At 37.1% G+C, this 26,020-nt stretch overlaps 2 protein-coding genes and 1 long non-coding RNA gene across 5 annotated transcripts in view; 2 read left to right on the top strand and 1 right to left on the bottom strand.

The window, feature by feature from the left end:
- RAB27A (RAB27A, member RAS oncogene family) overlaps window positions 1-8,379 on the top strand; it is a 73,020-nt gene extending 64,641 nt beyond the window's left edge. For all 3 annotated transcript variants that reach the window (XM_077881174.1, XM_077881175.1, XM_077881176.1), the window contains one exon: window positions 6,077-8,379. In XM_077881174.1, coding sequence (XP_077737300.1) covers window positions 6,077-6,275 — 199 coding nt within the window. In that variant the 3' untranslated portion in view covers window positions 6,276-8,379. The remainder of the gene's footprint in view (window positions 1-6,076) is intronic.
- Window positions 1-14,284, bottom strand: part of LOC144303252 (uncharacterized) — a 17,387-nt gene extending 3,103 nt beyond the window's left edge. The window contains exons 1-2 of the long non-coding RNA XR_013370310.1: window positions 13,634-14,284; window positions 2,043-2,158 (exon numbers count right to left, since the gene is read on the bottom strand). This is a non-coding gene — a long non-coding RNA (uncharacterized LOC144303252). The remainder of the gene's footprint in view (window positions 1-2,042; window positions 2,159-13,633) is intronic.
- On the top strand, window positions 13,615-26,020 carry RSL24D1 (ribosomal L24 domain containing 1). The gene is made up of 6 exons (XM_077881177.1): window positions 13,615-13,983; window positions 17,879-17,992; window positions 19,648-19,720; window positions 22,594-22,657; window positions 24,263-24,348; window positions 25,579-26,020. The coding sequence occupies exons 1-6, from the start codon at window positions 13,903-13,905 to the stop codon at window positions 25,650-25,652; spliced, it is 492 nt and encodes a 163-aa protein (XP_077737303.1). The 5' UTR covers window positions 13,615-13,902; the 3' UTR covers window positions 25,653-26,020.

The raw sequence follows: 26,020 nt of genomic DNA, 5'->3' as shown, positions 1-26,020 counted from the left end.
TCTTAAATATATATGTGCTTGAAGAATGAAAGACTGTCTCAGAAAAACTTCACAAACCTAATAAAGAGCATGTTATAGTACAAATATGGAAAATATATTTGTCTGCAAGAATTCTCTTCTGCAAGGACAAGTAAATCTGAGAATAAGACATTCGTGTAGCAGTCAAAAATGGAAAGGGTGAATTGAATGTATAATGAAGAATATCAGACATTTTATGTTTAGTAGGCAAATAATCCATTTACCTCTAATTTCCTGTAATTTTTAGTTTTTTTTTAGAACAAGGGCAAAATAATGCTTTCTGGTATGTTATATTCAATAATAATATAAATGAAGTCAGACAAAGGAGCAAAACAGAAGTTTGTCTGAATTTGTTCTCCTGCCAGTCAAAATGAGGACAGTCTACACTGTTGCTGAAACATTTTTAAAAATAGCTACAAAGTCAAATATGTTAGAAGAGCAGACAGAACCAGCATTGGCTGGGATGCCTGGGTGGCTCAGCAGTTGAGCATCTGCCGTGGGCTCAAGTCATGATCTCTCAGTCCTGGGATTGAGTCCTACATCGGGCTCCCTGCATGGGGCCTGCTTCTCCCTCTGCCTGTGTCTCTGCTTCTCTGCGTCTTTCATGAATAAATAAATAAATAAAATCTTTAGGGAAAAAAAAAAAAAACAGCATTGGTAACATTCCTCTTTCAGGTGATACTATTGGGTCTCAAAACTTAGTGTGTGTCAAAAATCACCTGAACTCTGGCTCCCAAGTAATTTCTGATTCAGTAGATCTGGCTTGGAGCCCAGAAATTTGTTTCTAAATGATTCCTAGATATTGCTCCTGCAGGTGGCTGAGGACAGCGCTTTGAGAACCACTGGCATGCATGTCAAGTTACTATCAGGTGTGTGTGCTGGCAGATACTTCCCTTGACAGTATAGTTGGCAAATCATTATGCACAGAATATGAAGCAATTGTTTACTGTGCCATGCATAGGTGAGGGAAGTGTGCTTAATGACCCATCACTGGAAAATCCATGTTTGAGGAAAGGTTTTTTTCTTTTTCATAGTTGATTAAATCAGCTGTGATCTAGACTGGGAAGGGACACAGGGATTGGTACTGAGGGAATGCCAGCCATAAGTTGCCAGGCAAGGACTTGGTGAGTAAAAATGGCTGCATCTAAATGCCTTCCCACTCTTCTTTTTTCACACAGGATAGTTGAAAGTCATTACAAGCCTTTTGTTTTTGATTCTGAGTTGAAGGAAATACAGAAAATTATGAATATGATGAAAGCATGGTAATTGAATGTATACATATTTCATGTGCTATAAAAAGGAATGGGCAGCACATGCTTTTAAATTGATAAATAATTGATTATAACATTGTATTAGTTTTAGGTGTACAATGTAATGATTGGATATGTGTATATATTGCAAAAACGATCACAATAGGTATGGTTAACATCCATCACTACATGCAATTATATTTTTTTCTTCTGATGAGAACCTTTAAGATTTATTTTCTTAAGGGTAGCAAATTTAAGATAATTCTTTCCCCACTGTAGGAGGATGGCTCTTAATAAGGAAAGTGCTCGAGTTTCTGGATTGAAGAATGTGTTAAGAACATTTATTTACAACAGTAATAATATGAGTACAGACCATTTCTGGGTTCCAAATGGCTTAGCTCAGCAGAATGCTCAGTGTCCTATCTAGTCTGAACTAGATGAAATGTATGAATAGCTTTATCTTGAGTAATTTGATTTATTGCATACTTCATGACATCCTTCCTTTATTTAAGAAATAATGCTGTATCATCGGGCATGTTTTAAAACCACACACATAAGCTGAAACTAAACATCAGGATTTGACTGATCCATATTCCTTGTAGGACATACATTGTATCATCAGTAACATATGCCAGTATTAAGAGTCGCTGATTTATAGGCTTCGTGACTTGTGCAATTTCCACCCATGGGAACATTTTTCTAAATTGGCATAAATAATAATTCCTCCAAGTACTGTGCCTGAACAAACAACAGTGGTCCTATTTGGGAACTCACATATAAGTTGGAAATTCCAGCCTTGTTGATTCATTTCATTGGATGAAAATCACATTTCCCAGAGGGATTTACCACGAGGTTCAGTGATGGATGGCATATCCAGAGAGTCATGGCACCTGGTAGGAAATTTTAAGGGATAGTTGCCTTAACCTGGTGGTGAAAAACTTGGGGGAAAAAAAAAACCTAAACATACAAAACTGATTTTCAGAACCCCACATAACTTAGTAGAGGATCTAGATTTCATTTGGCACAATCTCCTAGGTTGAACCAGTCCATACATCAGCCCTTTATTGTAAGACAACAGACTGTGAAAAGTAGTGAGACTCATTTCTTAATTAAGTGAAAACATTTTCTATAATATCTAGCTCCATATGTGAGCCAAATATTTAGAACTATTTGACAGACTCATCAAATATAATTGCTTTCATTCCTGACAACCTCTAACTGTAATCTAGGATTTTCTAGTTTTGTGGAAATAAATAATACAAAAGAAACCAGATTGATGTGGATCCTGACCTATTGCATGAGCAGGATATAGATATCCTGGCAAAAACCTGCAAATGATAATAATACCATCCCTTGTCATTGATTTGAAGTAGTTTGCCCTTTTGCTCATTTTATTTAACATTTGTGATTAACCTCTTTTTAAAAAAATGTACCAAAATTGGTGTTCTGCATGCATTCCAAATGGCTGTTGAGTGGTCATTTTTGGATTGATAGCACAATTAGCTGCATGGGGTTTTTTCAAAGGTTTGGCGACACTGCCCCTAGTAAATTAATGCTACATTAGCACCACCATGTGGAGAGAAGGAACATTATCATTCTTTCTATGGCTAAAAAGGGGGACAGTTGACCCTCCTGAATGTAAGCTAATTTTACTAAATTTTTGCCTAGTAAGCTTTAGGAAAAGCAGAGTATGATTTTTAGAGAAGAAAAATCCATTAGGTTAAGATTTCTTGAGCACTTGCTGGATGCTAGGCTTGTGCTAAGTCCTTAACTTGTATTATCTCATGGAATTCCTCCTTGCCATGACCCCATGAACCACTATTATCTTCTTTGCAGATAAGAAGTGTTCAGATAATGTAGCCTAAATGCCTTATAAAAGTGGACGTCAAGAAGATACAGACATAAAAATAGTACTAACTCCATCGTCTAGCCTTTCCCTTGCCCTTAGGACAAGCTGGGCAGTCCATTTTTCTGTCTCTGGAGCATAATTTTGTTGTGGAAAGAAGGTCTTATTTCAGAGTATTCTCTGTGGATCTCACTTCTCCTCTGGCAGCTTTTAAAGAGTGGAGAACAGAGTCAGGTGAACTTGAACATTCATTAATTCTTGTAGAAACAAAAACTGCATTGCCCCAGTTGCTCAGAAGAGTCTGAATGATTAGTCTAAAGATTAAGATTGTTAACTAGACTCTTGGTCACATGACCTGGAGGTTCACAAATGGCAGGAAAATATACTTGAAGGAGAGAAGGTTGTTACTTGAATTTAGAGTTCTAAATCTAAGCTACATCTTATTAAAAGATGTACAATATTAACATGAATGACTTAAACATTTATAACAACTATAACCCTGAAGTTCTACCAATTAAATATTTGCTTGAGTAAATATATTAGACAATAGCTTATAGGTCTGCTAGAAGCACCAGTCATTTATACCTCAGTATTAATCAGTAAAGTAAAATCTGTTTCTCTCTGTATTTAGTGAAGATCACTTGGGGGAATGAGGAATTTGATGTGGATTCATGGTAGGCAGATGCTTTGGAGCATGAAGCACTTTGGGAAGGACAGGTCTGAGTGAATCATCCCTGACATAGGGAAGGAAGCATGGTCCCAGGTACTAGAATTTAGGGCAGTACTGTAGATCAGCTACCTTATAAATTAAATCAAATAGTTTGTAAGCTACTTTGGAAATTGAATGTTTATAATATTGCTCACATCTCTTGGAGCTATGATTGTCCATGACTCAGGGACATTTTTTCTATGAGATGATGTGTTCTGAGTGTTAACAAAATTACCAGCAAACTTTTGTAACTTAACCTATTCTGTGTTGGAAATAAGTAACACTTGTCAATGACACACATGTCAGAAATGATATGTCAGATTCTGATATAAACACTTCAAATGTTAACTTATTTAATCCTTATAAGAGTATTGATATTCCATGATTAATGATATTATTTAGGTTTACGGATGAAGCAACTGACACACACAGTTTGATAACTTGCCAGAGTTATATAGTTGGTAAGAAGTCATACTAGGATTTAAATCCAGGTAGCCTGGCTTCCGAGGTTATGGCTCTTAACCATTGTCCAAGATGTTTGTAACTTCTATATTTTATAGTTTTTAAAGGTATTTTAAACTATGGTTTCTAATTTATACCTCAAAAATAACTGTGAGGCAATTTTTAGGAGCTGAGAGGGAAAAACTATGGAAAGTAGAAATAGGTTAATGGAGAGTCAGTTGAGGAACTCGACACTTAGGACTTGAATGTGCTATTTATAATGGACTTTGAGAGGATTTCAAAAAATTAGATGTGCAATACTATGATAAGCAAGTTCTTCCATCCAACAACTTTATTTCCTTCTTTCTTTCCTTCCCTTTCCTCTCTCCTTCCTTTCATTCTTCCCTCCTCTTCCTCCTCTCTCTCTCACTCTCTTTTTGTATTTCAGTTTCAGCTCATTATTCTTGGGGAGAGGGATGGGTTTTTCAGCTGCTTTTCCATGAAACAATATATTTCTGAAGGGTGGTAGAATGGTTAAGCCTTCTTTTTAAGTATGAGAAATGTTCTGTAGACATTAAATGAGTCTTCATAGCATAGTTGAGAAAAAGCATGGTGAAAAAAATATAAGTGCTGAAATTCTGAGACTTCTCAATCTAAGAGTATTCTTGTAACAATGGCAGCATCACACACTGCTCCAGTGATTTAACTCAATAACATCATAACTACTCAATAAATAAATATTTATTGAATCCACACAAAGGATGCCCTCTTCATACTTGGTAATCAAATACTGCATGTGACCAGAGGAGTGGGAAAAATGCATTATCATCATTTTGTTGGCAAGGCAGCAGATGAAGATGGAATTAAGAAGACTCACAATAACCAAAGATGTAGCCAGGTAGGAGGTATGCCAAGACCATGTAATTTGCTCAGCATACCATTCTCTGGTTAAGATATTTGAGAGTCAGTATATGAAGGGGATTGAACATGGGCATGGTAAAATTAGTGGAGTAACAATGTCTTGCAGTACTCACAGGTGGGTGGATAAATGTTTAAATGAATTGAGAGTTCCTCAACCAGTTTTTAAGAGCTATTCTAAAGGAGGAGAGAATTGCCGAGGTCCAGCTGAAAGGCCTGTCAGCTCCTACAGGAAGTGTGAGTCCCTCTCTCCCCCAAGTGCAGCAAGTGAAAGGGATTTGTTTTGGAAATCCTCATACAAGTAGATTAATTTGAACCAGTAGAATTTATGGTTACACTGGAATCAAGCAGCTGTGGATTCAAATCCTAGCCCTGCTACTTTCTATCTTTATGAAATTGGGCAGATTACTTCATCTTTCTGAGCCTCAGTCTAATCATCTGTGAAATGGGAATGAAAATTTCCAGGAGTTTTTGTCTGTTAGGAATTTAGTGTCAATTATTTTATTGTCTTAAAAAAAAACTTTTTAGTGTACACTGTTATGGTAGTTTTTTTTTTTTTTTTTTTTTTTTTTTTTTTTTTAAGATTTATGAGAGACACGGAGAGAGAGAGACAAAGATAGATTGAGCACACACAAGGAAGGGGATGGGTAGAGACGGGGCAGAGGGAGAAGAAAGCTTCCTAGCAAGCAAGAAGCCCAGTGTGGGGCTTGATCCCAGGACCCCGGGACTACAAACTGAGCCATAGGCAGACACTTAACTGAGCCACCCAGGTGCCTCTGTGGTAAAGTGTTTTTATCATCTTATATATTCACGCTCATTTTTGAAGTTATCAAGGGCAAAGGTCACTGTCTTTTCCCTCCATATGTTGTTACCTGAGTTGTCTCTGTCTTGCAGAATCCCCTACTTTGAAACTAGTGCTGCCAATGGGACAAACATAAGCCAAGCAATCGAGATGCTCCTGGACCTGATAATGAAGCGAATGGAACGATGTGTAGATAAATCCTGGATTCCTGAAGGAGTGGTCCGATCCAATGGTCATACCTCCACAGATCACTTGAATGAAGCAAAGGAGAAGGGGATCTGTGGCTGTTGAAGAGTCCAGTGAGCTACACAGTAACTCAAGTGGCCCATGTCTGTGATCTTCTCTATGGGTGATACATAGCAGAGAGAGTGATGAACAGGCATTGTGTACAAATGGCTTCTACTGTCCCACTTAGGATCAATAAAGCATTTGGTTTTATGATTAATTTGCTGCAGCTTTGTAAATATTTAAGATTCAGCCCGAGAATTATGAGAAGTATTTCACACAGCCGAAAGTGCCTTATAAAACCTTAGCCCATTGCAGTAGATGATTCAGGATTAAGGATTCTGTAGCCACAGAAGAGTGAGTTTATTATGCAGAATGACTAAAGATACCATTTCCTGCCTTAAAATACATCAGTCCAGAGTCTAACACTCAAAATCTTAGATACAATTCTAAAACTATCAGTTCTTAATCCAAATTAAAAAAAAAAAATTCTACTTGTAGTGTAGGTGACCTTGTAAAATGCCATTTAAACCACTTCAAAAAAATAAACGCTTCAATGTTAAATATGAATATATACAAACATCAGTTCAATGTCCTTGAGTACTAACTTATATAAACAATCTCTTTAAAATGAATATAGAATAAATTATGGTTATATCTATAGACTCTGGATAAGGCAGATTGACTAATAATATACTCACTGTGACTCTTATTAGTAGGAAAGGGCTTGGGGATGAGGCTAGGGGTATCTTAATGTAGTATGAGCAACTGAAGTGGGGTTTCTAGCTCCTTACCATATTCCCACTGCTCTGAAGGGTTGATTAAAGGATCAGGGAATTATATTTTAATGGCTTTATTTCACTGTGATCTGTGCATTTATACTTGGCCTATGTGCTGGCCACATTTGAACATAGCTGGTGCTTCTGCTGAAGTTATTTTTTATAAGTAAGCATTCAGCTTCTTTTTCTTCATATTTATAATGTTGGTCGGGCATCTTCAGACTTCAGTTTTAATTAGCTTGTGGACTAATCTTTTGTTTTCACCATCACACTTTGTTATTGATATTTGCAACTTGTTTTATTTTTACATTGGTGGAATTCAAGGAATTAGATTCTAATTACATAAAATGTTTGCTATTGGGAGAAGAAAAGTTGTATTTAAGCAGTTGCATTGATACTATAGCTCAATATAAGAAAAATGAAGCCTTTATAGCCTATATTTTTTATTGAGATCACAGGCATTTATTGCACTTGCTGGGTCTTGCCAACGTCATGGATTCCTCTGCATTGCCTAAGTGTCTTTATATTAAAGGTGGTTTTAAAATATGCTTCATGGTAGGTGTTTATAAAGGTAAAGGGGAAAATTCTTGATTAAAGTGGTTTAAGTAAATTAGAGTAAAATTTCCAAAGAGATTAATGGCTATTTAAGAAGAAATACCATTCATCATAATTTAAACAAAGAATAAAAATCAACATATTTTGTGGTGGCAAATGTTTGGAAGAACTGTAATTAGAAAAATACAGCTATGATGGAAGTAATTACTTTTACATGGTAATTTTCAAATAGCTTTTGATTGAGTATGTATCCCGTTTCTTTGCCACTTACTACCAGTCTTTTAAAGAAGTTAGCTGTGGTAGTGAGATCTTACATATTTCTATTCTTGAAATGAATACGTCTTTTAAATACTAAGAAAGTCATTGAGTCCTGTTTGAATTCTGTATTCCAGTGAGGAAAAGATCCAGACATTACCAGGGCAGAGTCCTTATCACAAGCAGTGCCTTCTAAATTTGCTGTAGACTTCAGTGGAGCAAATTATAATTTTACAGCTACATATCACACAGCATTTTATATGGTCTATTATGTAGTTAAATAGAAGACAATATTTGTATGTTTCAATATTTCTAGGTTGCTAATGAGCAATCAGCTACATATCCCATTGGACTTAAGCATGACACACAAACATACATATGATATAGTGCACATGCAAGAACCATCTTCAGTTATTGAAATAAACCTGTATTCTCTTTGGAAATCATTTGTTTGAATTTGGTATCATAGTATCATTTTTGTGCATCTGTGTATTTTTCTATTTATAAGACTGTAAAAGTGAAGTGTATTTTCAGTGAACTTTGTGCCAATTAAGCTTATAATTAAAAAGTGGTCTACTCAAGTTGATGTGTGAACCTACTTCATTATATTTCTCCTTCTGCCCCTCCCACTCATGCTGTCAATAATCACTACTTGATACAGTTTTATGTTTGTCTCTACCTATTAAGATATAAGCTCCAACAGGGACTCCTGGGTGGCACATTTGGTTGAGCATCTGATTCTTGGTTTTGGCTCATGGTGTGATCTCAAAGTTGTGAGACTGAGCCCTGTACAGGGCTCTGTGCTCCGTTTGGAGTCTGCTTTAGATTCTACCTCTCTCTCTACCCTTCACACACTTTTTTTTTTTTCTCTCTCAAACAAATAAATCTTTAAAAAAAGATATAAACTCCATGACAAATGGGACTTAGGCAGCCTTCTTCAAAATTGTGTTGCCACTACACAAAAAAGGGCCATGACACAGTAGGTTATGGGTGGACTGCACGAAAGACTTCCGTGGCAACAGGGTTAACTGAGACAGTTTTCAGAATAGGAGTCACTGTTAATGTTCAAAGAGGAATAGAATTTGAAAATAAAAACAGCTTCAAAAATGTTTACACACTCTTTGAGGAACCTCCACACAGTTTTCCAGAGTGCACCAGTTCACATTCCCACCAACAATGTAAGAGGGTTCCCTTTTCTCCGCATCCTCTCCAACATTTGTGGTTTCCTACCTTGTTAATTTTCCCCATTCTCACTGCTGTGAGGTGGTATCTCATTGTGGTTTTGATTTGTATTTCCCTGATGGCAAGGATGCAGAGCATTTTCTCATGTACATGTTGGCCATGCCTATGTCTTCCTCTGTGAGATTTCTTTTCATGTCTTGTTCCCATTTCATGATTGGATTGTTTGTTTCTTTGGTGTTGAGTTTAATAAGTTCTTTATAGATCTTGGCAACTAGCCCTTTATCTGATACGTCATTTGCAAATATCTTCTCCCATTCTGTAGGTTGTCTTTTAGTTTTGTTGACTGTATCCTTTGCTGTCAATCGGAGAAGGACAAACATTATACGTTCTCATTCATTTGGGGAATATAAATAATAGTGAAAGGGAATATAAGAGAAGGGAGAAGAAATGTGTGGGAAATATCAGAAAGGGAGACAGAACATAAAGACTCCTAACTCTGGGAAACAAACTAGGGATGGTGGAAGGGGAGGAGGGTGGGGGGTGGGGGTGAATGGGTGACGGGCATGAGGAGGGCACTTGACGGGATGAGCACTGGGTGTTATTCTGTATGTTGGTAAATTGAACACCCATAAAAAATAAATTTATTAAAAAAACAAATGTTTATACAGACTAACATGTTTATGGTTTATTATGAAAAATTAGAAAATTGAGAAGTATGTTCTGTATATTAAAGTTGATGTCAAGATTGCTAACAATCTAAGATGTTCAAAGGGAATGTTTTGATATTTTTATAAACTGGAAATTTCTGAAAGGCATTTCATGGTCTTCTGTTTTGGACAATATTGGTGACTATATAACTGGAAAGTTCTTCCATTATAAAACATTTACATAATGCTGGATAAAATACAATGAATGTATTTTTTAAATGTACTGTTGATCTCTGAATAAAGTAGGGGAAATATCCTGTGACCACCTCTTCCCCCACAAAACAGACAATAATAAGGGCAACAGCAATGGCAGCAAAAGAGAGAAATTACAGCCTGATTCTGAGAGTGGTTTGCTTTTGGTTTCATTTGCCAACCAGTGTTGGTTTTAAGGACTACAGGCCAAGAGCAGGGAGAGAAAATCTTGGATATAGCGGAGATAGGGCACGGGAATGGGGAAGTCCCTACTCCCAAACAGAAAGCCAGGGCTCACTCTATGTCTTAGTCTTTTCTGTAAAATGTATAGTCTTTTACACAGGTTTGATGATCACATTTATAATACCTATTTTTTTTTTGTCTCTGAATGGCTAAGCCAAGAAATTAACATAAAACTGTGATTTGTGGTAATAATTCTGAACTACTTGGTAGAATCAAAGCAAAATCTTTTCAGAGGGAGGACCTCCATCTGCACTTTACAAGACTCTTCCAAAACATTCTACTAAAGATGAACTCTCAAAAATGACAACGCATTCCTCCTCACTCAGTGTCAATCATGAACAAGGATCAGTAAATCAAAAACAGCAGTATTTTACACTTAAGGACTTCAAATAACATATCCATCAGATGGGGACCATAAAGTAAAAATGTTTAAGATAATTACACAAAAGGAAAGGAAATATCTGGGAAAAGAAGGCATTATTAAAGATACAAGATTTATTTTAAAAAAAGACTTCATGTATGAAAAATCTAGTCACTGATATTCAAGACTTAATGGTCAAAAGTTAAACGGCAAGTTTGACACAGTTGGAGAGGGAATTAGTGAACTAGAAACTTGGAGGAAATTACACAGACTTCAGCAGTGATAAAGAGCAAGTAAGAGAGAAGAGAGATGAGAGAAGAGATATAGAGGGGAAAAAAAAGCTTCAATTTATGTCCAATAGGAATTCTAGAAGAAGAAATTAGAGAAAATGAGAAGCAATATATGCAAAGACAGGAGCTGAGGATTTTTTGGTAATGATAAAAGACATTTTCAGATTGAGGAGTTATGCCTCTCAAGCAGGATAAATGAAACAGTATTTCCAAGACTTTAGCTTAATTTATTGGATGTGGAATATATGTCTTTTTTTCCTTTCTCATGTATTCTGTTGTAATAATTGGAAAGAAAAAAGCTTCAAAGACAGGCTACTCATCCATTCAACCTAATGTGAAGCACTGACTATGCTCATAGATTGAAAGGAACAAAGCCTCTAATGAAACTTTAGGGAATGGAATTAAGAGCACAGATAAGGGATGTAGTCTCTGACATGAAGGTAAGAGGAGGATGCTGGGTGATCATGTAAGTGAGAAGGGCAGGAAATTTCTTGTTCAAGTAGCAGGAGAAAACTGAGTTGGGAAGGAATTGTATAAATAGCTTGGGAGGACTGGTGAGGCTCTTCTGCAATTGTTGATGGGAATAGGGAGAGGATTAGACCAGGATAAAATAAGTTTTAGTCTCTTGGTTGACAATGAAGTATTGGGCAAATGTTTATTACTAATATTTCTGGTATGTGCCTTTGTTAACATTGTTCTGGAATTACTAGTCAAATGATTAGTGAAGAAAAGTAAATATAATTACCAGACAAAAGGAAAAAGTTTTAAAATATCAATATATTGGGAAATAATACCTAAATATCAGCAAAGCATTAACTTTCTTAATATGTAAAGTACTCTTAAGAATCAACATAGTCGACTACTGTGTAAAGGACATAAACAGACAATTCACAGAACAAAATGGATTTCAAACTTTTGGAAAGATTCATGACCTCATTCATAGAGAAATGCAAATTAAAATAATAAACCAATCTTAACCTTTGACTGGTAAAGATTTTTGACAAGAATGTAAAATTAGTATCTTATTGGTTGAATGTTAACTGATCAAACCTTTTAGACAGCATTCAGTACTATCTTCCAAATTTTAAAAGCTTACATATCATATCCTGACTTAGTTCTATGAAGATAAGTTCTCTTTAAAAAAAAAAAGTGTATCAGTAAGTGATACAGTGGGCATTTAGTTAGACATGAGCTAGAGGCAAGGATGGTCATAAATAGGTTACACATTAGAAGCTTGGGAGCCCAATATCCTAATTCTGTGGATTCCAAGACCTGGGGCTAACAGACTAAGAGCCACAGGTGCAGAACATGGCTCTTCTCTTCCACCTCTGCCACAGGGTAACCCCTAGACTCATTAAAATACATTTACATTGTGGTTTTAGGCTTCCCAGCGCATCATGGGCAAAGACTATGGTGGTCTTGGTACAAACCTTGTAGGGTCAAAAATACTCCCCCACCCAACCAGTAGGAGGAGTCTCCCGAGTGATTGGAAGCAGCCTCCATTAGAAACCACCCCCTCTATATGGAAGACCTCGTGGCTATAAAAAGAAAGGACCCTTCTGCCCTGAGAGGGGTTCCCACCTCTGGGCCTTCTTGCTCTCCCACCTTGAGAGAATACTGTCCTTAATAAATTGCTTTTTGCTTGCTACTTTCCTTCTATCTTGATTGATTGATTTCCAACAACCAATACCTTCATTCACACAACGTGGACTCTCCCATCAGGAATATAAGGATGCTTGTTATGTTAAAAAGTAGGAAACAAATATCCATCCAGAGGCGGCCAATAAAAATGGTATTCTCATGTAGTAATACAAAACTATTAAAAAGAATGTTAGGGGAACCTGGGTGGCTCAGTTGGCTAAGCCACAGACCTTAGATTTTGGCTCAGCTCCTGATCTTAGGGTTCTGGGATGGAGACTGGTGAAAGGCTCCTGGCTCAGCAGGGTGTGTGCTTGAGGATTCTCTCTCTCTCTGCCCCTCACCCCACTCGTGTGCCCCCTCTCTCAAATAGATCTTTTAAAAAAAGAATGTTAAAATATTCATCAATAATAAAATATATATTTATGTGCCAGAAACTGTTCTGTGCCTGTACACAAAAACGACAAAAAAAAACAAAAAAAAAACAAACAAACAAAAACCCTATCCTCACAGAGCACTTATTCCAGTAATGGGAGACAGGTAACAGAGAAACATAGAAAAGGGTGCATAGGATGCTCATTAGTGTCAAAAAGGAGGGGGAGGCACAGGCCCCAAAATAAACATGCTTTGGGGCAGCCGGGGTGGCTCAGTGGTTTAGCGCCGCCTTTGGCCCAGGGTGTGATCCTGGAGACCCGGGATCGAGTCCCGCGTCGGGCTCCTTGCGTGGAGCCTGCTTCTCCCTCTGCCTGTGTCTCCGCCTCTCTCTCTGTGTGTGTCTCTCGTGCATAAATAAAATCTAAAACAAAATAAACCACGTTTTTTCTAGGCAGAGAAAACTCTTGACAGGTAATAAAAGGAACCGACTGCCACCGCGGAGAAAGTCCTGGGGTCTGAGGAAGGAACCTTAGTTTCCTACGAAAATGTCTTTTGTTTTTACCACATGTATACCAATTGAAAGGAGAAAAGGTAAAAATAATTACAAGTCTTTCAAAAATTGTTGGTAACGTTCTCCAAGCCTCAGAGAATCGTGTTTCTGTCGCAGCGTCCGAAGCCGCCGGCGGCCGCAGCTCCTCAAGGCTGCAGCCCCGCTGGCCCGGGGACGCCCGGAAGGGGCGGGTCTGAGGCCGGGCTGAGGAGAAAGGCGTTCCCGGAGACTTCCCAGGGTGCGGAGAGTCGGCCGGGGTCAGAGCACAAACCACATGAGCTATGAGTAAACGCTGACCTTATAGGCCATGGTAGAGAGGAAAACCAGGCGCTGTGAGGGCGAGCTTCGCAGGGAGACAAGCACCACGCAAGGCCGAGTTTGCAGCTCCGCGCCTGCGCCTCACGGCCGCTCGGAGGCGCGGTCACGTAGGACTCCGAGCTCTCTGGGGCGAAAGACGCTCCCTCTTTTCCGGGTCGGGTGTTGAAGAGAATCACTTCCTGTGACGCGGCTACGTCACTTCCTTTCAAGAAGGGCTTTTGGTCGGTGGGAACCCACGCGTTTTCAGCATGCGTATTGAGAAGTGTTATTTCTGTTCGGGGCCTATTTACCCAGGCCACGGCATGATGTTTGTCCGCAACGATTGCAAGGTGAGGCGGCCGAGACCAGCGCGCGCTCTGCGACGCTCCCCCAGGCGTGAGGCCTCGCCAGCGCGGCGCCGGGCCCTCCTGAGCCGGGGCGGGGGGGGGCGGGGGTGGCTCGGGTTTTCCGCGCCGCCTTCACGAGAGGGTGATTTTGTGAGGAGCTCTGGCCTTGCCCTCGACCTGGGGAACTTCTCCTTGTGGGTGACCCCTGCCGAGCTGGGTCACCGGCTCATCCTTGGACGATACTGGCGGCGATGAGGTTCCCGAGTTACTAGAGCCTGCGCCGGATGGAGTCTGGGAGTTGGGGGGGGGGGGGGTTGGGGCCGTTTGGCCACTCTGGTACGTGAGGGAAATTCTTGAATTCGGAAAACTTTGTTGAGTGCGTGCCCAGTCGAGCGTCATTGTTAAGGTCTGTGTCCAAAGAGATCAGTAAGACTTGGGAATGTCCGTGACGTGTAGAAGTTGATAGAAATGTTGCCTAATGGCCTCGTAGTAATATATCACAAAGGTGCTGGAGGAGAGTTGAGCAGGGTCATATATGAAACGGCCCAGAAAGGAGAGGTCATTTATCTTGGATTTTGAATGTTGCCTAAAGTGAGGAGAGGACATTCTAGGTGGAAGTAAAGTGAACCGTGGAGCGGAGGCGCAGCGAAGCAATCTCTTTAAGGAGGTAGGTGGGTTGTGGCTGGGGATAGAGGCTTGGGGTAAAGCTACAAATACATGTGTAAGTGTTTATATTTAAAAAAATATATACGTAGGGGATCCCTGGGTGGCCCAGCGGTTTAGCGCCTGCCTTCGGCCCAGGGCGTGATCCTGGAGACCCGGGATTGAGTCCCACGTCGGGCTCCCTGCATGGAGCCTGCTTCTCCCTCTGCCTGTGTCTCTGCCTCTTTCTCTCTCTCTGCTTTTTATATCCTCAGGCAACTCTTGCTTTGAATAAATAAATAAAGTAAAAAGTAAATGAATAAAATAAAAGTAAAGTTAAATAAATAAATAAATAAATAAATAAATAAATAAAAGTAAAAAAAAAAGATACGTATATAAACATAAAATATGGGGCCTGGTTGTGAAAGACTGTGAGTGATACATGAATTTGTCTTCTAGCAGAATGAATCTCATTCTGTTGAACACATTGTTTCTTAGAATTTGACCTCCTATTTGCTTCAGAATCACTAGACACTTGTTAAAAAAAAAAAAAAAGATTCCTGGTTTCCACTAGATCTATTAAATTGGTATCTTTGTGTAGAGGAGAAAAGGATCTAGGACTCTATATTTAACAGGTGATTTTAATGTACTAAGGAATTACATCCTGCTTCATCACCTTCTGTCTCTTATAGGAGCAAGGGGTTCTTGTTGAAAGTGTGGGACCAAAGCTAGGTTTGGGAACTTGAAAGAACATGCAAAGATTTTGAATATTTGCTCTCAGGAACATGATAAAAAGTCTGTAGAAATGAACTAAATGATTGTTAGGTTGGCATTTAATTCACAGTGGCACTATGGCTTTGTAGATGTAGGTCATCATAATTTTATGATTTTTGTTGAGCACTGTTTATCCTGTGGATATAGGAACTAGAACAACAGATCATGGGAGCTATCTAGAGTTAGGTGTCCATCTGGCAGTCACAGTGGAAGTTCATGTTGATTAGGAAGTCTCTTGCTAGCAAGGACAGTTTTGAATTGGTGAGGAGCCAGTCTACTCTAGGAAAGATCTGTGGGTTCAAAGCAAGAGTTGCCTGAGGATATAAAAAGCAGAGGCCCTGAAGCACTAAGGAAGATAGGTATCTCGTTTTTTTCTGTGTTAATGATTCCTAAATCTGTATTTTCTTAGCTCTAGTCTGAATTTTCCACCGGATGGGGAAATCCCTTTTGTGTCTAATGGTGAGCCTACTGAAAGAGTTCCTAATTACCTCAAATCTTTTTTGCTTTTTGAATTAATACCGCTGTCATATGCTTAGACAGTTTTGCTAGAAATATGATAGTCATCTTTGAATCTTTCACTTTTTTTTTTTTTAAGATTTTATTTATTCAGGAGAGATGCACATAGAGAGGCAGAGACATAGGCAGAGGGAGATGCAGGCTCCCTATGGGGAGCCCTATGTGGGACTCCATCCCAGGACCCCAGGATCACGACCTGAGCCTAAGGCAGACACTCAACCACTGAGCCACCCAGGTGCCTCAACATTTTACCTTTTTAATCTAGTTACGAAGTCTTATCAGTCTGCCTATGCAAAGTATAGTGGTCTTTGCCTTCTTTCTACCCTCCCACTCTGGTTCCAGATTAAGCACTTGTCATTTTTATAGCCTCTTAACCAGTCTTTCTTTTTTCTCTTAGCTTTTCAGAGTGTTCTTCATAGAAAGCTCGGTCTCATGCTTCCTGGGTAGCTTTTTAAGGGTAGAATAGGTGTTAATGTTCCATATTTTCATATATTTTACAAACATAAAAAACTTGTGCACCCTTAATGGGTACTTGGTAAGTATTCATACAGTAGAAGAAAGAAGCTGAAGAAGAACTTCAAAGCTGAAGTATTACATCATTTGTTTGCATGTTGAAAACTGAGAATGATGATGGATGACTAGCTTAAAAGGGAAACTTGAGCCTATGAAGTTTTGCCTCACAATCCATCCACCACCTACCCCACCATAGATTTAACCACTTATTTTGTATTTCTATATTACTTAAATATGATCATTGTATATATTGTTTATGTCCAATCCTGATCTCAGTCCCTCCTTTGTAAATTGAGACTTTATTACAATGCTAGCCTAGGCTTTGGAGGTAGAGTATCATGTTTTAATTATACTTGTGTTCCTAGCACCTGGTAATACCAGATACATAGTAGATCCTTCTCCTTGTTAATTGTTGATTGTTGATTGAATCTCCAATGATTCCAGTCTCTTCAGGTACTTCATTGTCCTTTTTAGTTAACATCTAGGTACAGAAGTCAAGGAGACTTCTCTGTAACTTTCCATTGGTCTGTTTAGAATTGAGACCCAAGACAAGTTCAGACCTCTCATTTGGTAGACCTCAGACCTCAGAAACTTGTCTAGGAGTTACCTAGTAGGTAATAAATGTAGGAGGCTTTTACTTCAAAGGTAATAGTCCTTTGGGCTGAAAATAGTTACAAAAAAAAAAAAAGAAGAAAGAAAGGAAGGAAGGAAGGAAAGAAGGAAGGAAGGAAAGAAGGAAAGAAATTACTGATATGGATTCATAGTGAGATATTCCAGGAGACCCACTTGTATTCCTATATTTCTGTGTGCTTTGAAAGTAATTCAACAATAAAGACATGTTTTGACTCCTGTCTCTTAGGAGAGGGTCCGCTAGGAAGGACTGACCTAGGTCAGATTAAATTGATATTACATACTATTTCTAAGAAAATGATGTTCTAGTGTGTATAGGGACCTGCTTGAATTTCCCCCGTTGAACAAAGTGTACATTAAATGAAAAGTATTTTGACTTGTGATAATATATACAGATTCGTGATCTACACACAATTTGAAATGTTTATACTTCATTTTGACTTTCACCCCCATTGAGGTATATAGAGAATTTGTAAGTGCGAAAGGATTTAAATAAATGACTTTCCTTGAAACTTGTTTTTATTCAAGGTGATTTTAAGGTTTTACTGCTAATCTATGAAAAGGAGTTTTGAATTATATATTTGGGGCCCTGCATCTTTAGTTTTGATGACATTTGATAGTCAAAAATAGTCAAAAGATAGTTCAGTTTACATTTAATCTTACATGCCTCATATATTTCTAGATGGTGTTGTAAGTAGAAAGAATTGTTAGTGAGAGCCATTGCCTTTTTCTCAGACTTTGCAGTATATTTTATCTGGCAGGGTAACATCCTAGAATAGAAACATTCCTAATGTTGACTCCACTATTTTAACTTTCCTTTTAGGTATTCAGATTCTGTAAATCCAAATGTCATAAAAACTTTAAAAAGAAGCGCAATCCTCGCAAGGTCAGGTGGACTAAAGCATTCCGTAAAGCAGCTGGTAAAGAGCTTACAGTGGTGAGTATAGTTAGCTATCAATATAATTTTTACGAGTTTTCAAAATTTTAACTTTTGTGTGGGAGGGTATGTAATTTAATTAACTATAACAAGACTTTCTATGACAAGATTGGTGAGCGATTTATTTGTATTTGGCTATCATAATAATATTCTCACATGATCCTAAAAACCATAGATCTGTAGAATTCTGAAAAGAAAAAACATTCCCAATTCAATTTATGGAAGTGATTTTCCTTATTTTAGCTCCTGCAAACAAAAAGGAAAATCATTTAAATGGGTTGGGGTGAAGTTGGAAATTACTACTCAAGGATTTTGAGAGGAACCTAAGAGATTAAAGGATTCTTGAACAGCATTGAAGGCTTTGATGAGATTTGTAATAGACTCATTTGTCAGTTTCTGGATTTCCTTACAGGACTTTGAGAGCAGAGAAATTAGTTAATAGTGTTGTTTGAAGGAGGAATAGTGGGAAGTCAGAGGTGAGGGAATTTCATGCATGAGCTTCCATCGCCAGATTGTTACTGAGTTGCTCTAAGGGCCTGGTGGAACTTATCCGTATTTGACCCCTATAAAAGGAGGTGAAAGCTGCTGCATGAGGTACCTTTGAAGGAAGAAGATCTGTAATCTGTTCCTTCTCTCCATGACTTCCGCCTTCCAACCTCTCTACTACTTTAAGGGCAGTATCTAAGCAGTTACAATGATGCCCCTTCCTGGCTTCATTTTCAATGAATGGGGAGAATATTTTTTGACAAGATGCAAAGCTAAATCACAATTATTTTCACAAAAATAATTTTCAGTATGGATGAGAATAAACGTCACTAACTGCATTAGTGAAAAAAGGATGCCAATCACAGTCATTTGCTGGTGACCAGTTACCTTGTCATTGCTGAGGTTATTGTGACTGAATAGGTCATGTGTATATAAATGAAATAGGTAAATACAGAGTTAGTGCTGTTCCATTTGCCTATTTCAAGATTTGAAAACTAAGAAGTACACCTATAGTTATTCTAAGAAATCTGTAGTGTTTCTAAAATTGTTTCACATGTTTTAAGGTAAATAGGATTATTAACTGTCAAAATACCAACTGTATTTAGAGGAGACCTGAAGAGTTTCTGAGAGAAAAGTATGTCATGCAGAGCAGCACCACATTTTTTTGAAGATATGTAGTTTTCTACCTTTATACTATAATAAAGGTATATAAATATTGAAATACATAAACATGTTAGGCAGGTAGGTTGAACCATATGAAGGTCTCAATATCTGACTCTTTTTGATCTATGAAAAGTGGTAATCATATGGTTTAGCCTAAAAGAAAGTTTTCTGCCTGTGAGTCTCAGCTAAGAATGGGAAACTAGGGAAGCCTCTTCAGTTTGTTTGAAATCTCCATGATTGGTGTGTGACCCTTTAGAGGATGAAGCTGATATCCTCCTCGGTCTTCTAAAAATCACTTGTATATAGATTGATATTTTCCATTGGGCTGTCTTGTACATCTGGTATGTAGAGGAGAAGTAAGGAAACTTGCATCTGCTAGGGTCACCCTGGGGAAATCTTAGTATGTGTCCATGGTTGAACACTTGGAACTGTTGTGAAAAAGAGAAAAGTTTGAAGAAATGCTTCTTTTGTATCTCTCCTAAAATCCTATCTTTCCCTTTTTACAGGATAATTCATTTGAATTTGAAAAACGTAGAAATGAACCTGTCAAATACCAGCGAGAGTTATGGAATAAAACTAGTAAGTTACAAAGGAATACCAGGAATTTTCTAATTCCTTTGCTCCCACTTATTTATACATAAAATCTGTAAGAAGCAGTGCCCTGTTGATTTTCCTGCATAGATTCTATTATCCTTTCCTTTTGAAATCCTAAAAATAGATATTTCAAAGAAAATTTGCTTGGTGTAGACAGTAGGAGTCTTTTGGAACTTAAAACTATTTCCTGCTGGTTAACACAAGTAATAAAAATTGTTAGTAGTGTGTTAGTAGTGTTCCAGAAAAATATGTTTTTACTCTTCTAAAAGATTTGTTATTTCCTCACAACCCCTATTTCAACATATCAGGTCTGTAAGCTAATCTGTTGACAGTTTTATATTCATTGCTTACATTTTTGAATAGTGTGAAGATGTGGACTCAGCAGTCTTTGTTAAGATGCTGATGTTCACAGAAACAGGAGAACTTCAAAAACAAGAATACTAGGAAGAATAGTTTGTATTTTATTCCTCATGTCTCTGTATAGCAGATCAATTTGTAATATCATGTACTTCTTACATTTAAAGTTTTTCAGTCTTCTGGAATATTTGAAATGTATCAGTTTAGAAAAGGATAGTTAGAAAGGATTTACCTGCTACTTTTTTTTTTTTTTTTTTTTTTTTTTGCCTCCTGAGGAACTTTAAGATATAAATATACTTTTGAGTACTAGAACTTGGCCTTATCAATTTTTGTTGAAAGTCAAAGTTGTATATCTAGCATATTTAGCATGTGCAAATTTAATTAGAGTTGACTTTGTCTTATTTATACAAACATCCTCTTAATACCAGTGGTCCCATAGGGCCTTCTGAGGAGTCTTGTTAAAATGCAGATTATGATATGGTATTTCTGGGTAGAGCCTAAGATTATGCTTTTTTTTTTTTTTTTTTTAAAGATTTTATGTATTTGAGATAGAGAACCATGTATGCACAAGCAGGGGGGGAGGGGCAGAGGGAGGTAGAAACAGACTCCTTACTGGGCAGGGAGCCCTATGTGGGGCTCGATCCCAGGACCCCGGGATTCATGACTTGAGCCAAGGCAGATGTTTAAGTGACTAAGCCACCCAGGGGCCCCAGATAATGCATTTCTAACAAGCTCTCAGATGATGCCAATGTGGCTGGTCCCCAGGTTACACTTAAATGTTTTTGACTTAATTTTATATTAAACAGAAAAGTCACAGAATTCTGATATCCTTCACCAGATTCCTGAAATGTTAACATTTTATTAAATTTACCTATTCTCTTTCTATCCTTCTGTAATTTTCTGAACTTTAAGTTGCATACATGCTTTTATTCCCTAAATAATTTAATAGAACTAAAGAATAAGAATATTTCCTCAAAAAATAGAACTTTCTCATTTATAACTGAGGTAGTTATTAAAATCAAGAAATTAACATTGATGCAGTATTATTATCTAATCAGACCTGTGTAAGAATAGTACATGTCACGTCTCTTTGGTTTCTTTGAATTTGGAATGGTTTGCAAGTTTTTATATTCCATGACATTGACAGTTTTTTTTTTTTTTTTTTTTAATTTTATTTATTTATTCATAGAGACAGAGAGAGAGGCAGAGGCTCAGGCAGAGGGAAAAGCAGGCATCATACAGAGAGCCTGACATGGGACTCGATCCAGGGTCTCCAGCATCACACCCTGGGCTGCAGGCGGCGCTAAACCGCTGCGCCACTGGGGCTGCCCCCGACATTGATAGTTTTGAAGAGTATGGGTCAAGTGTTTGGTATAAAACCCCTAAAACCCCTAATTGACTTTTGTCTGATGCTACCTCAAGATTAGATTTGAGTAATGGATATTTGACAGGAATACCCTAGATACGATGCTGAGTTCTTGTTATTGTGTCCTGTCAGAAGGCACCTGCTATTGTCCTGTAACTGGCCATGTTAGCTTTGATCATTGGTTAAGGTGGCCTCTGGCCAGTTTCTTCACTGTAAAGTTAGTATTTTATCCTTTGTAATTAATAAGTAAATCGTGGGGAGATATTTTAAGATTGTGTGAATATCCTGCTCTTCTTCACATCCATAGAATGTGAGCAGTTAGATTGAGAATGTGCTGCCCAATATGGCAACCACTAGCCAGAGGGGCTGCTGAGCACTTAAAATGTGGCTAATCTGAATAAAGGTTTGCTGTGAACATAAAATACATGATTTTTGAAGACTTCTGTGAAAACAAGCATAAAATAACCTTGGTAATTTTATATATTATGTTGAAGTAACAGTGTTTTGGATATGTTGGGTGGTTAAACAAAATCTGTCATGTTCCTTTTTTTTTTTTATTTTTTTATTTTTTTTTAATGTGGTTGCCAGAAAATGTAGAATTACATGTATGGTTTGTCTTATACAATGCCGATATAGATTCTAGAGCATGTTTGGATTCAGTTCGTCTACACGTTTTCCAAAACAGTTGGATATTAGTGGTTGGGAACATGGCAAATTGGTTTCATTCATTCTACCAATGTTCATCATGTGCAGATCATATCCCAGGCATTTGGAGAAATAGTGGTATTTATGCCTGGAATGGTGCTTTTATAAATGGAGAGGACAAGCTAAGAATGGGATTAGTTGCCATTAATCTAGGTTTTCTGTAAAGTTTGAGAAGCATTGAGCTGGTTTAAAGTAGAGGGAAAATGTAGCCATAAAGACTTTTTGTAAAATAGAGACATATTTGTGAAAGGTAAAAAGTTAACAGTGATGTCAGTCAAGAGTATCTATCTTCTTTAGCTATTTTAGCAGGGATTGTTTTTGCTATGAGTTTTGCATTTAACCCATTCCTAAATGAGAATAAAGGAATGATCATTAAAGCTCTTGCTTGGATGTGCAAAAATTTGCTAACTTGTATGAATTTTTTTCGTAGTTGATGCAATGAAGAGAGTTGAAGAGATCAAACAGAAGCGCCAAGCTAAATTTATAATGAATAGGTATGAATAAATGTATCAAGTAACTTTTGGAAAAATATTTACTAGTAGAAATCCAGAGATATTTTTTCCTACTTTTTGTTTTCACATAACTTCAAAATTTGCAAGAAAGTATAAAGGACTCTTGTATATTCTGTTGGCATTTTGCCACATTTACTGTATCCTTGTCTATAGTAAGTTGAAGACATGATGCCCTTTTCCTGAGTATGTTTCAGTGTATATATTCTAAAAATAAGAACATGCTCTTATGTAACTACAGTATAGTTAACATTGAACAGTACTATTATAGAACCTTACTTAGATTTCACCGGTTCTTTAGCAATAGAACTAGAATATAGCAATAGAAAATCCTGCATCTTACATTTAAATGACATGGACATTTTTGAAGAGTATAGGTCATTTATTTTGTAGAATGTGCCTCACTTTGTATTATGTCTAATGCTTTCCTCATGATTATATTAGATTAGGTACACCTTTGGGTAGAATATCATAGAAATGATGATGCATGAGAAGGACACACATTTTAGGAAGCAGATGTCGCAAGTGACTGATCCCTTAGTTAAGAGGTGTCTGCCAATTTTCTCCATTGGACAGGTTTTTTTCCTCCTTTTTAATCAGTACATATCTTAGTGGAAATACTTTGATACTCTGCATAGGATGCCTTATTTCTGAAACTGGCACCTACTGGTATTGGCATCCGTTAGAGTCTTGTCTGAATCTTACTACAGTGATTGTTGCCAAATGGTGATTTTTCTAACTCAGTAATTTCTTCTTTGGCTTTCCCATATAAAAGAACTTTTCCAATTTCAAAATATATTCATTATTTATTCATATGTCTGTGTGTATTCATTCTTATGATATTTAATGGGTTATTACTTACTTGTCGTTATTTATTTAGATGTTCTAAGTGCTCCAGATTGGCCAATTGGAGTTCCTTCCAGCAGGCTCCCATGTCATTTTGACAATTTCTCATTTTTCTTTAGGTGCTTTCTTGATTTATGGCTAACAGGATGTGGCCTCATCTTATACTTCCCTGGTTCCAGCCTGGAATCTGTTTCTCTAGAGGAGGGTCATTTGTTTTTGATTTCGTCACTGAAAAGCATCTGCCAACAGCTTTCTGGCTTTAAAAAAATGTTGAAGCATTGAAAGGGAGCCCAAATGTTTATCTAAAATGACAGTCTTGTATATGTTTTGTATTCTTGTACTGATTTATTTGTTTGTTTATTTTTTCTTGTACTGATTTTAAAAACACTAGGTAACAGAGACTGTATTCTCAGTTGGAGGAGAAAAGATCTAGGTATTTTAACAAATAGAGATTTGTACTATATTTGTATAATAGACATTGATGTCTAAGATTTCGTTCTCTGCTTCAATCACATTTCTTCATTCACTTAGCAAATATATAAATCCCACTTTATTCCCAAGTAAGTACTAGGGATACAATCCAATGAACAAGTTTGTAGTATAGGAATCCTATTAAGCTAATTAGGAACTAGAAAATAATTTTGAGTTCTCATTGCTCATATACGTGGCTAATAAGATTTTTATGAATTAATGTCTTTTAGGGTATGTTGACTGAAATTTTGACTTTGGTATGTTTTATCCTAGATTAAAGAAAAATAAAGAATTACAGAAAGTTCAGGACATCAAAGAAGTCAAGCAAAACATTCATCTTATCCGGGCCCCTCTTGCAGGTAAGTACTGCATTACACAGGAGTTCTCTTTCAGTAAAGAGTTGAAAAATCTGTATCCTTGAGGTCTGTCTAATGGGTATCAGCCAACTTTCTATGGGTATTTTTTCAGATAAATATATCATTTATGATATGACTTGATTTATAAAAATATAATTTGTACTGTGTATTTCCCAGTTCCAACTTATTGCATATGGTGTTTCTTTTCCCCCCTTTATAAAATCATATTCCATAAGCTAATCAAAAAAGATTTGAGTACTAATTTCATAGATTTTGCTTCAGACTTGTTCTTATAAAAGAACAACATTTTATACTAGTGGTTTTCTAACTTTGGTTAGTATGGGAATTGCTTGGGGAACTTAGTGTTAATTTTGAGTCTGAGCTTCTGTTCCTTAATAGCTCTCTGGATTCTGATACTGATTTTGATATATAGGTTTGAGAACTACTGTTTTATATTAAAACCTTTCTTTTGTGATTATGTAACTTGCTTGTAGTCTTGCATTTTGGGTAGTCATCTGTGCACATAGTTTCTTTTGTGAGGTGCTAGAAAACCAGTCTTTTACTCAGCTGGCAACAGATACCATCTTTTATATAATTTACATATACAGATTACCTGAAGGGAGAGAAATTTTGGTGAGAGAATGATTTCATGCCTAAACTTTATTTAGTAAAGGTCAAATTCCGGGGGTGGGGGGGGTGAGTGGGGGAAGGTCAAATTCTGTAACCACATGTTGAATAGATTTATATAAAAGTCTTAACAAGGTTAATTTTTGTACTCATTTTATTAAGACAAAATAGACAAAATTCTAGAGCATTATTTCATGTATAGACAATATGAACTTACCCCAAAACAAAGGAATTGAGCCACTATTTAACTTTTTAGGTAACCCTCTGTGGGTAGGTAAGTACAGTTTAAAAGTAGGTTTCTTGGATCCAGAGGGCCAAGGTTCGAATCCTTGCTCTTTGACTTACTGGGCTTATTGAGTGGTTTGGGAAAATTATATCTGCCTATGGGTCTCCATGCTCTCATATTTAAAATGCAAGTTGTTAGGATGGTGAAGTCAGCAAATGTATATGGAATGCTTATTACTTCATGCATGGCATATCATAAGACCTGTGTAAATTTCTTAGAAATGGCTGTTATTTAAAAACATTTAAGATCCTTTTTAAAATGTTAATAAGAGTTTGGCAAAGTCACATTGAATTGATAGTTTTTTAAATTTATTTTTAAAGGCAAAGGAAAGCAGCTGGAAGAAAAAATGGTGCAGAAATTACAAGAGGATGTGGACATGGAAGATATTTCTTAAAAAAAAATCTCACTCCATTTCTATAAGTGCGTTTGAAAATCTCCTTAGGAGCCTAAGAACTTATAAATTATCAATTTATATTTTAAATAAGGTCACTCAAATGAAAGGTAATTAAAAGTACATCTCTTGTACATTGCTGTCTGTAGAACATCAGATATTGTGGATGTTAGATTGCATCTTCATTGTTAAACCTTCACTGATAGTTACATTTATGTAAGTCATGCAAATTTTTTTTATAAATACAGAGTGAAATGTGGACATAAAATGGTTCTGCCATTTGGATGGTGGCAGTAGGTGGTACTTATGTAAGAACTAATGACAAAATTCATGGCTAGCAATATGTAAAATAAATTTTCTTTGCAGTAAAA

Source organism: Canis aureus, chromosome 32 (assembly GCF_053574225.1).
Source record: "Canis aureus isolate CA01 chromosome 32, VMU_Caureus_v.1.0, whole genome shotgun sequence".
Taxonomy (NCBI): Eukaryota; Metazoa; Chordata; class Mammalia; order Carnivora; family Canidae; genus Canis; species Canis aureus.
Note: the sequence above shows the minus strand (reverse complement) of the source record. Positions and strands in the feature narration are given on the sequence as shown.